The sequence below is a fragment of the Lactuca sativa genome, chromosome 2 (genome assembly GCF_002870075.4).
Source record: "Lactuca sativa cultivar Salinas chromosome 2, Lsat_Salinas_v11, whole genome shotgun sequence".
Taxonomy (NCBI): domain Eukaryota; kingdom Viridiplantae; phylum Streptophyta; class Magnoliopsida; order Asterales; family Asteraceae; genus Lactuca; species Lactuca sativa.
The window spans coordinates 226,848,888-226,861,056 of NC_056624.2; the positions used below are offsets into that span (position 1 = coordinate 226,848,888).

At 35.1% G+C, this 12,169-nt stretch overlaps 2 protein-coding genes across 2 annotated transcripts; both read left to right on the top strand.

Annotated features, from left to right (window-relative positions):
• The first annotated feature begins 651 nt into the window (after positions 1–651).
• On the top strand, positions 652–1,335 carry LOC122196654 (uncharacterized). Its single transcript, XM_042899803.2, has one exon. It carries the CDS (start codon positions 652–654, stop codon positions 1,333–1,335), a length of 684 nt encoding a protein of 227 aa, XP_042755737.2.
• Positions 1,336–3,914: 2,579 nt separating this feature from the next.
• LOC111910858 (probable trehalose-phosphate phosphatase F) lies at positions 3,915–7,743 on the top strand. The gene is made up of 11 exons (XM_023906666.3): positions 3,915–4,064; positions 4,188–4,247; positions 5,523–5,842; positions 5,950–6,090; positions 6,181–6,252; positions 6,342–6,449; positions 6,538–6,696; positions 6,794–6,871; positions 7,001–7,141; positions 7,244–7,336; positions 7,426–7,743. The coding sequence occupies exons 3-11, from the start codon at positions 5,540–5,542 to the stop codon at positions 7,474–7,476; spliced, it is 1,146 nt and encodes a 381-aa protein (XP_023762434.1). The 5' UTR covers positions 3,915–4,064; positions 4,188–4,247; positions 5,523–5,539; the 3' UTR covers positions 7,477–7,743.
• Positions 7,744–12,169: the final 4,426 nt, after the last annotated feature.

Sequence of the window (12,169 nt, forward strand, 5' to 3'; positions counted from 1 at the left end):
TATGTTTTTAAATTCGAACTACCACATTTTTTGATTTCAATGTTTGTTTGTTTTTTTTTTGTTTTTTTTATGTTTGTATAATATTATTTTTAGTTTTTACTTGTTATGCTTAATTTAGGATTTAATGAGATTGCATGTCTGATTTTTTTATAATATAATAACGTAAATAAAACAGACAAAATATAAAACAAATTGAAAAAAATAGAAAATAAATAAATCAAAAAGTAATAAGTTGAAAAAAGAAATAAATCAAAAAACTATAATAAATAAGAAATAATATGGCTAAACGGTATCAAGGCGGGAAAGCTACGCGCGGGGCTGAGGTGGCAAGCTCACCTACGCGTGAACACCGCCCCAGGTGTGCGTAGGTGACTTGTGGAGTGATACCCTTCACGGAAGAAGACATCCAATGAAATGAAAGGAAAAAGCAGCGTTGAACGAATCTTTTGACCGGGTAGGGATTAAACGAAAAAAAATACAATTAAATTTAAATAACATCTTTTACCTATATATATATATATATATATATATATATATATATATATATATATATATATATATATATACACACACACACACACTACACTTTCACACTTACACTTCCAATTCAAAAAAAAATTCTCCTACTTTCTTTCAATTTTCTTCAAAAAAATGGATCCCAACCAAAATACTCCCACTCCAAACACTCCTAGTGATTATGAAGCTTATATGCAATTGTTGAATTCTCCAATCCAACAACAATCTTTATTCACTAACCTTCCCTACAACCCACAATTCTTCCAACAACGAACACAACAACAATTTATCCAACCTCAATTCATTCCCCAATTCCAAGCTTTTCAACAACAAGCTTCTCCACAATTCCAAACTCAATCATCTCAAGTCCCATTAACTCAATCCCAAATCGTCAAGCTCGACAACGACGATGAGATGGTCCAAGAAACACCACAATCATCTCGAAGAAGGCAAGCAAGAGGAAAAGGGAAAAAGAAAGCAACGGCTTGGACCGAAGAAGAAGAAGAAGCTTTAGCAAAAGCTTGGATTTTCATATCCTGTGATTTGAGGAGAGGCAACACGCAATCTGCAGAAAGTTTTTGGAATCGTGTTGTGGACCACTTTCACGCGCTTCTTGGAAGAAAAACGGATCGGTCCAATGACGCGGTCAATGGAAAATGGCGTGATCTTCGCGCGATTTGCACAAAGTTTAATGGCATATTTGAAAATCTAAAAAATATGCATAAAAGTGGTTCCAACGATTTCAACGTTTTATCTACCGCGTGCTACCAATTCAAACTGACCAACAACGGTAAAACATTTGGTCACCAAAAAGCGTAGGAAGTGTGCTGTCAAGGTCCAAAATGGGTCCTTAATCCAGAGACATCGCATTCAGACTCAACCACCGGCTCCAACAAAAGAACAAGAACTTCTGAATTGGACGCGGGTTTTGGGATAGACCTCAATGATGACGTCGATGGTGCCGAGGAAGAGGGTCCGCCTGAAGTCTAACTTCGTCAACCACCGGGTAGGGACAAAGTAAAACGGACGGCATCTTCAAGCGGGAAAGCAACCCCAACTAGCGACGACGGGCTTGTGGAATCCATAGATAAAACTTTAAGTTTTCTATAAAAAAATACCAATCAACAGAGGAAGGTCGTCGCCAAAAACTCGCTCTCACCGATCTTCAAATCATAAAAACGAAACCTCAACCGGATCTCGACCTTGAAAATCTCGCCACATTTATGAAAATCCAACAACGTGTCCGTGCTAAATATGACGATTAGGTTCTAATATTTATGTTTTAGTTGTTGTGTGTTTTTTATGTAAATTAGGATAAATAAGTAATTTAGGATTTTTTTTGTCGTTTAAGTATTTTAGGAAAAATAAGTAATTTAGGATTTTTTTTATTGTTGTTTTTTAAATATTTTAGGATTTAAGTTTGTGTTTAAAAATTAATGCAATGTATTTTAATTTAATGTTTTTAATGTGTGTTTTATTTTAATTATTTTTTAATTTAATTTAATATTGTTCAAAAATATAAAAAAGAAAAAAAATGATGTGGAGTGGTAAGGCTATGGGGAGTGGTGATACTCACCCCATCGGAAAAGTGCTGCCACCCATGCACCACGTCAGCTTCCGGATATAGAACCCATTTTGGACCGTTACGACAAACTTCCCACGCTTTTTGGTGGCCGAACGATTTACCGTTGGTGGTAACTTTGTATTCGTAGGACGCGGTCACTAAAATGTTAAAGTCGTTGCTACCACTTCTATGCATATTTTTAAGCTTGTCAAATATGCCATTGAATTTGGTGCAAGCCGCTCGTAAGTCACGCCATTTTGCGTTGATCGAGTCGTACGTCCGCTCCCTTTTCTTTCCTAATAACGCGTGGAAACGATCTAAAATACGACACCAAAAACTTTGACCCGATTGTGCGTTGGCGACATCCCCGTCTTGGGATATGAAAATCCAAGCTTTTACTAAAGCTTCCTCCCCGTCTTCGTTCCATGCGGTAGTCTTTTTTTTTCTTAGATCTTTGGGTTTTTTTTTTGCCTTCGACGAGTTGGTTGCTGTGTTTCTTGGACCCGTTCGTCGTCGTCGTCATTGTCGAGATTTATAGGTTGAGATTGAGATGGTTGAAATTGTTGAGAAGGTTGTTGAAATTGTTGAGAAGGTTGTTGTTGAAAGGCTTGGAATTGGGTTGATTGAATTGTTGTGGTTGTCGTTGGTAGAAGGTTTGTGGGTATGAAGTGGTGAATAAAGTTTGTTGTTGGATTGGGGAGGTTAGCAATTGCATGTAACTAACATTTGCATTTGGAGTGTTTGGAGTGTTGGGGGTGTTTGGATGTGAATCCATGTTGAGAAAAAAAAAATATGAGAGATAATGTTTTTTTTGTAGAAGGTAATAAAATATAGAGAGTGTTTTTTGAAGTGTAAAATATAAGTAGAATAGTGGATAATTTATAGGTGTAAATATTTGTGTTTAAATGGTAAAAAGTAATTTTTTTTATGTTAGAAATGGCTATATAGCCGTTAGTTTTTAATTTCTGACCGTTAAAAAATTGATGAAATATGATTGGACGTCCTCTCGCGTCTTTGACACCACGCCACCAGCACCCCACCGGCTTTGGGGGCAGTGTTCACGCATGGGAGAGGTTGCCACCTCAGCCCAAGATGCGTGAAACAACCCCCATACCGGGTAGCCTAACCATCTCTAAGGGTTAGTGGGTTGGTAGTAGGTTAGTAGTGAATGTGATGTGGCGTTGATGTGACTTCACTTTTTGAATAGACTGGTGGTAACCATACCCCTTAACCTAATATAAAAATTCATAGGTTTTATAAAAAGTTGTCTGCTTTCTTAATTGGTGTGATAAGATATATTAACATATTACCGACACAAACTAATTTTAAATCTTAAATCTTAAATTAAAAATCAAACGAGAAAAAGTAGAGAAATTAAATATTCTTTTATATTTTGTTTCTGTTTATTTTAAATGATAACAAATTTGATTAAAATATTAAATTTTTATATTTGTTTTAAATAAACGGAACGAAAAAATAGAAATAGAAATATATTTAAAATCTGGGAAAAGTAGGTGGGGGAAAGCAAGTTAGGGTGTTATTATCAAACGGCGGGTAAGTCCTAACCGCCACCGACGTTTTGCCCAATCCAGCTGTAACCGAAAGCGACGAGTCTTTCACCACTCGGCGTACAACATGGCCCCGTCAGATCTGACAATGTCACAGGTGTCCTCATTTGTTTCCACGTGTATATGACTCTTTGTCCGCGTCGCCGATTCCAAACGCTCATTCACGCGCTACTAAACGCGTGTACCTAAGCATGGACTGGACCCTTTCAAGCTTTACCGACGGACGTTTGCTGTTTCGAGCGCGCCCCCTTCAACTAACTCTATATAAACCTCCTCTTTAACCCTCATATGCTCTTTCCTTCTTCCTCTCCTTACGTATACGCGTTTTGTATCTATATCCCCTTCATCTCTCTCTCTCTCTCTCTCTCTCACACACACACACACACACAGTTCTTAGGGCTTCTATCATCTTCAAGGTAATGCTGTTTCATTTTTCTTTGTTTTTAAGGTTTAACTCCCTATATATCGTGTTTTTTTTTGCCATTTCCGTTTCGGTTATTAATTCATTTGTTAACGAGACTTTTTCTTTGATTTTGAAGGTATTTCGTTTCGACTTGGAGAGTCTTATCACAGCTTCAGGAACAGTTTTCTCATAGAACGTATGTGGAACAATCATTTAATCTGATTTATTATTGAGAGATATAAAAAACTCTCCTTGCTTTGTTTATTCGGAAAAACGTGTTAACCATGCTTGTTATGACCTTCGGCTCTAAGTTTTCGTATTCAAATTAAATTAATATGCGTGTTGAGTAGTCTTTTGACGATTGCTATAAGGTTCTCAACTTCTTCTTTAGCGTGCATTTGAAATCAATCCTTTATGAATTTCTGATTGGTAGGAAATGAATGTTTAGGTTACGATATCTGGCATCTGTTTTTCTGTCTCTAAAAGGGTTTGTGTAATTTATGATTGAGATTTTGTTTAGGTGTAGCAGTTGACTGCTTATTGTTATTTGATGGCATGAAGTTGTCTCTTGTTGTTTTTGTTTGCATATAACTGAAGCTCTGTACGTTTCCTGAATCCGCTTACAGTTAAGAATCTTTTAGTTTCCATTTCTATTGCATCTGCAAAAGAGTTATATTTTCTCATGGTATTGCTGAAAATAATTTTTTTGTAAGTTCTTGTATCCTTTGGAAAAGGGATTGGTGTTTTTGAACGAAGGGAAGATGGTGTTGATTGCTTTAATTTCTCTATGGTCTTTAACATTTTTCAATTTGAATATTAGTATATCTTTTTCTTTTTGTTTGACTCTGTAATCTGGACTGACTTATTTACGAGTATTTTAATGTGATAGTTATGTGACATGTCCAGGTTCATTTGACCTTTTCTATAATGGAACAACGAGCCCTGGTATTTTTCTATTGTTTAATTTCCTTAGAGGGCAAGGTTTTTAAACAATAAAAAAAGTACATAGGTGGTATAGAAAAAAAGAAACAAAAGAAGATGAGATTTTTTTGCAGATTCTTTTTAATAAATAGGCTATGTGGTAAATTTTATTGTATCATTGCAGAAAAGTTTGTTCTTGTTGTATTTCCACCTTTAATGTGCAATTGTTATGAGGGACTACATAAAGTAGTCATGCTCAGACAGCTATGTATACGCGTGCATTATGTGTTGTCATGGAATTAGCAAAGCTATGATTCACCCCGAGTTTATTTGCATATCATTAATTGTTGTGTTTTTGTCTTATTCATTGCCTCCCAGACATTGGACCATATTGGATTTTTCCATATGCAATTGTTCTTTCTAACAAATAATCCCAAGTCCCCACCATGTGGTTTTCGATTATTAGCAAAGTTTGCACACTATAAGTTAGGTTGAAAACAGTATTCTTTTCAAGTTATTCTTTAATCTTCAACTTCTCTTGTCCCTACAGTTTTCAACATCTGAAGAATGGCAGTTGCTGTTGAAGACGTAATGGATCTTAAGGCTAATCATAGTGCCCCTGTACTCAATGATCCTACTCCGGTTAACAAACCACGATTAGGAATTCATGATTCCTTGGGCCCACGTACTCACTTCTCTCAAACCCCTTTTCTAACAATCGCATGGAAGAAACCTGGAGGGGTGCTTGATGATGTTCGTTCTACTAACTGGTTGGATGCCATGAAATCCTCTTCTCCTAGGAATGTAACCAAATATTATGGCACTGATTTTTCATCAAATGATGCTGACATGGCTTACCGTGATTGGATGGTATTCTTCTTTCCCATATAAACTTATTTACCAACCTTAATTTCTACCATGAAAAGCAAAACAAAACAAGTAATTTAACTTTAACTTTGTCGCCTTTATATTTTCAGCTTAAGTATCCTTCTGCTCTTACATCATTCGAACAAATTGCAAACAATGCAAGAGGCAAGAGAATAGCGTTGTTTCTTGATTATGATGGAACACTATCCCCAATTGTGGATAATCCAGATCATGCCTTCATGTCTAATGCTGTGAGAATCTAATTAATCTTTTTTAGTTTTTTCAAACCTCACAAAACACATACATATGGAATTCCTTCTAATGCCCATAGCTGTAAACAGATGCGTGCAGCTGTAAGAAATATTGCAAAATACATCCCAACTGCAATTATAAGTGGTAGAAGTCGTGAAAAGGTATTTGAAGTTGTTTTCATAGTTTTTGGTTGGATATGTCTTTATTTTATTTTTTCGGGTGTATGATTTTCTATTTTTATTTTGTTTAGGTGCGCAAGTTTGTAGGACTGAAAGAACTTTATTATGCTGGAAGTCATGGGATGGACATCATGGGCCCTGTTCGACCTCCAACTGATCATAATGCCACTAATGAGGAGGTACTTACAACTTTTTTGCATAATAAATAAATAAAGAGAGTAATCTAATTCTAATGTAAATGTTATTATTTGGTTTGGTTAAAAATAGGTTAAAGAAGGAAAGTTATACCAGCCTGCTAGTGAATTTCTACCAATGATCAATGAGGTTTTTGTGAGGCTTGTTGAGTTGACCAAAAACATTCAAGGTGCAAAAGTTGAGAACAACAAATTCTGTGTCTCCGTGCACTACCGTAATGTAGATGAAAAGGTATACTATATATATATTAATTTGCATTTCAACATTTTTATTTATTTGCTTAAACTTTTGTTGAATATATGTTTTTTTTTTTAATTAATAATCACAGAGTTGGACAACAGTAGCACAATATGTCCACGACACTTTGAAACAGTATTCGCGTCTCAGATTGACACATGGACGAATGGTATGAACTATTAATAATATTATGATCTCTTTATTTACTCTCTCCATCCAACACAAAATAAAATCGACACGTGAATGAACTTGTTTCTTTTTTTTTTTTTTTTTTTTTTGTCAAAATTTGTTTATTTAGGTTTTAGAGATTCGGCCTGTGCTTAAATGGGACAAGGGGAAGGCTGTTGAGTTCTTGCTTGAATCACTTGGGTTAAGTAATTGCGATGATGTGGTCCCCATTTATGTAGGGGATGATAGAACCGATGAAGATGCATTTAAGGTAAACTTAGCTAATTATCATACATATAATACCTATAAATATATCCTATTAGTTAACTATTTTTTGTAATTTACATATATATATATATAATATGTTAAACAGTTTCTGAGAGAGGGTGGTCGAGGTTATGGTATATTGGTGTCTCCTGCACCCAAGGAAAGCAATGCGTATTATTCTCTCAGAGATCCATCAGAGGTTCGATAGAGTTTCTGTTGATAATTTTATTTTTGATTATATATGAAGAAATTAACTAATTAATGAGATGGAAATTTTGATGTGCACAGGTGATGGAGTTTATAAACTCGTTGGTGATGTATAAGAAGTCGGTTCCCTGAGATTATATTATATTTATTATATTATATAGAGGAGGAAAGACGATACAAAGAATAAAACAGAAAGACAGACAGAGGGATTGGAGTTGGAGTAGAAAATTAGAGTTGACTAATGAGCACCTCTCCAACTGCTTAATCGGCAATTTGTAAATCTTTTTTTATTTTATTTTTTATTATATTATTTTTTTGTAAATTTTGTTGATTGCCATGCCAATTTCATGGTCTATAAATTAATAATATATATATGGATGGATGTATCTTGTTTGCTTAGTTTTGGGTTTTTATATTGTTTGTAGTAGGGCTCGGGTAGCTATTTTATTTTATATATGTTGTTGACTATTGAGAGGAACATGTGTGAATTGGGGGACTTTGATTCTTCACATCTCACATGAAAACATTTAACTGAGAAATGGATGGTAAAACTAATATTTCTTATTCATCAATCATAAATTCTTATTATAGACTTGATTATCTTTGTAGCAGTCTCATGCACCTCTTACATTTTCATGTCTAAATTCAAGGAAAAACAAGTGATACAGCATACATTTGATCATTTTGACTTGTCAATAATGATTTCCAACCAATCGGTTAAGTTCATTTGGAATCGTTTATATCAAATGTTGTATTATTTATAAAAATAGAGTAAGGAGATGATTTTCCTCTCATCAAGTCTGCCGTAGTGGCATAGATAAAATAATTAAATGGACAATGATGTATGTCAAATTAAATATTTGTATTCGTAAAAACTGCTTTTTTATTTGATAAATGACTATTTTACTATTTATGTTTAAATTTTGATGGTAGACATCAACAACATATGAAAAAAAAGGAACATTGAAAAACTTCATACCAAATCAAAGCTTGGAAAATTAAGCAAGGATGCACAACTAACATCAAACCGATTAACAAAAGATTTTAAACAACCGCCAATTGGGGTGTTTATTTGGATAAATCAGTTCAATCTAATACAATCAAGTAAATTCTAATTGATTTTGGTTTTAAAACATAGATCCGAACCTCCAACTAAATTCAAATCCAATCTGAACAAACCTAATAAACCTAATTACAACTTGAATACATCGATTTTTCCAATTCTGTTTTTAAGCGCTGACATATTTAGAAAATATATAACTTGAATATTAGTGGACTCTATGAACAATAAAACAAATTGAGAATTAAAATTTATAAACAACTATTAAAAAAATCATATATATATATATATATATATATATATATATATATATATATATATATATATATATATATATATATATAGAGAGAGAGAGAGAGAGAGAGAGAGAGAGAGAATTTATTGTATTCTAACTATCTATTGTGTAGATGTAAGATTTATTGTGGACCGATCATTTTAGTTATTTTAATAAAGTAATTAATAAATATTATTAAACTAAAAATAATTGAAAAATACCATCTAATTTCACTATAAGTATGTTTTAGTCAATTGAGATTAATTAAAAAAAGGAAAATTCTAGATTTTTAGGGAATAATCAATACTCTTGATTATAAAATTCTTATTTTTTTTCTAATTAATTCAATTTTAATTATAACATAATTCTTGAACTATTAGTTGAAAAATAACAAGATTCTTGTATATAAATGGACATCTGAATGTAGATTCATACATGTTCTTACAAAATAATGGTCTTATACATTTTCATTTAATTATACATATTCTAATAGAATATACTAATGTTATTTCGATTACTGATGGACAAATATTCTTATTTGCTAATCTATTCAATGCTCGATTCCATGTCTTTCTCTTGTATGTGTTTGCATGGGAAGAATATCAATCTTCCTTATTCTGAAAGGATATTGGTCTTCTTTATTCTAAAAGAAATGCTAAAAGTTCGATTCTGAAAGAATATTGACCATAGTTTCTTTGCATGTGTTCCTTCAGAAGGTTTGCTTCATACCTCTTGTCATGTTGATTTTGTACACCGAACATATTACAGTCTAATGATAAAAATATCAAAGTAACACAAGAAAACAATAGAGAAAGCATTGTCTTTTACCTTGCTTGCAACACATCACTTAAGGGGAAAAGTATTATCCATTTACACCTTATTAGATGAAATACATGATCAACCATCTAGAAGAATACAAATACAAATAGTAAGAAAAACAATACTTAAAACAAAGAAATTCATTGAAGACAATTGTATAGACCAACAAATTCATTTCTAATTCGGGTTTCGAGTATGAAAAATTGGGTTACAACATGCATATATTCAAGTTTAATCCTTTAAAAGGACCTTTTAGCGGTTAAAATGACATCAAGAGCATATCAGGCATGTACCACCATCTTCAGTTGTTGTATACCAGATGAGGCACCATATGAAGGTTGCGATTCAGATAATCACCTACAATTAAAATCCATCAACACTCTAATAGATGTGGAAAAGTGGATTTAGACCCATAAGATACATTTACTAATATTTCATTTAGTTGATCACTAAGTAAATTATAGTACATAAATAACATTGATAGAGACAATTTGTTGTACTCCTGGTTTAGTAATTACATCAAACACTTGGTAGGCGTTCATGAATTCTAATAGATTTGAACACTTAAGCTCAAAATAAAGTTTAATTCAACTTATGTTAAGAATGAATATGAAAACTGCACAAAAGTGATTACTTACCTGTGTGTGTGGGTTCGTGGATTGAGGAAGAGAAGAACGAGCAGGTAACATCGATAAAGTAGATGTGGATGATCAAGATGAATATATTGAATTTGGAAAGATTATTTTGAAAGGACGCTAAAATTCTTCATATGGTGTTGCATGTTGCATGTAGAGGGTTATCAGACACTTTGATTCAGAGACAGAGAAATAGAGGTCGTACAAATCATTCACTTGACTCCACAGATGATCCAACTACAACTTTAAACTCATCATTGTGTAGAGTCTCCTGAAATAAAATTATGAAAGCAAAATGGATGTTAGTTAATTTCAACACAAAATTAAAACTTTTTGAAATACCTGAGTAGGGATTTCACCAACATATTTAATATAATAAATCACACATACTCCCAAATATTAAAATAATGACAATTGGTAAACCTTAAGAAACATATTCAATATAATTTATGAACTGGATGGATTAATTGATTACCTTGTTTTGAAGGGAAAGGCAAAGTCACACAATTCGACGAAGATTTCAACTAATAGGGCAAAATTAGTGAGAAAAGAGAAAGATAGGCCTCCATTGTAGCACCTGGTTCCTGGTATGTATTCTTGGTTATTAACTCTCCTTATATATTGCATTTTAACCTTGGACTCGGCGAGTTGAAGGACTAACTCGCCGAGTAGAAGCGGGACTAGACGCGGGATCTACTCTGTCTACTTGGCGAGTAGGCTCGTGGGACTCGGCGAGTAGACCCTGTCTGGACTAAAACCCTAACCCGGATGTTTGCACCCTATTTAAACGATCTAACCCAACCTCCATTTCCCCTAGCACTCCCAGAGATCTGTAGAACGAAACCCTAGCCCCCTTTGTGTCCTTGTGGGTGATTTTTAGCTTTGTGAAGCTGGTTTGGAGCTTGGGAGAAGAAGGAGAAGGTTGAAGAGTGCAAGAAGGGAAGAAGATCCGGAATCTACTCTATGAAGGGCTTCTATTCAGGTAGAAAAGTTCCTACCTTGATGTTTAGTTCATTAAATCCCCTTCTTGTCCCTAAAAAGTGGTTTTAAGCCCTAAGAACCTAAATCACTATGTGTTTTTGGTTAATGTTCTGCAAGGACTTCGGATTTGGACCTTTTGGACATCCTAGTAGCATAAAGTCTCTGTGGTTGAGGTGATTGAGGTCCCTATTGAGTGTAGGACCTCTTAAAGAGCTTGGAATTGCATGTTTGAGCTCATAGGGCCATGCATGCACGTAAAGTTTGCAACTTTACGTGGTAAGCATGCCCTAGGACTATAGATCTGTGGTTTTGAAGCGTTGCATGTCTCAGATCTAGCCTACTCGGGAAATGGGTCGAGGGACTCGGCGAGTCCCAAAGGGGAACTCGGCGAGTTCTATGAAGATGGTCCTAGACTCGGCGAGTTGGATGAACAACTCAGCGAGTCCAGGACTCGCCGAGTTGTTCTTCAAACTCGGCGAGTCATATGAACTTTCACAGAGCAAGAGGGGTTTTAGCGTTGAAGGTTCAACCCTTCGTACCTGCACGCGGAATTAACCGTGTAACGTAGTCCTAAAACCCCAAGCCCTCGTATGGGGTGTTCTGGTGTGGATTGGAAGCGAGTAAGGGATCCGATCGAGGAAATCGGCGAGTTGCTCACGGACTCGGCGAGTCGGGACTCGAGTCGGCCCCATAGTCCCGAGTGGTGAGTCAAGGGTGACTCATTGAATGGGGAGAGGGACTTGGCGAGTAGGATCGGATTAGTAAGAGAAGGACTCGGCGAGTTGCTCGTGGACTCGGCGAGTCCAGTCAACTAGAAGTTGACTTTGACTTGGTCAAGGGTAAAAGGGTCATTTTACCCTAAGTACATCTAGCAGTGTTTGACTGATCGTTTTGTGGGAATTATAGCCGGAGGACGTCCGGAGCAGCAACAACAGCAGTAGACAGTCAGTTCTCGATCAGATCAACAACTACTTTGAGGTGAGTTACCTTCCAGTAGCAGTGGGTCTACGACCACAATGCCGGCCCACCAGTAGGAGTTGTACGTTAGATGAATGT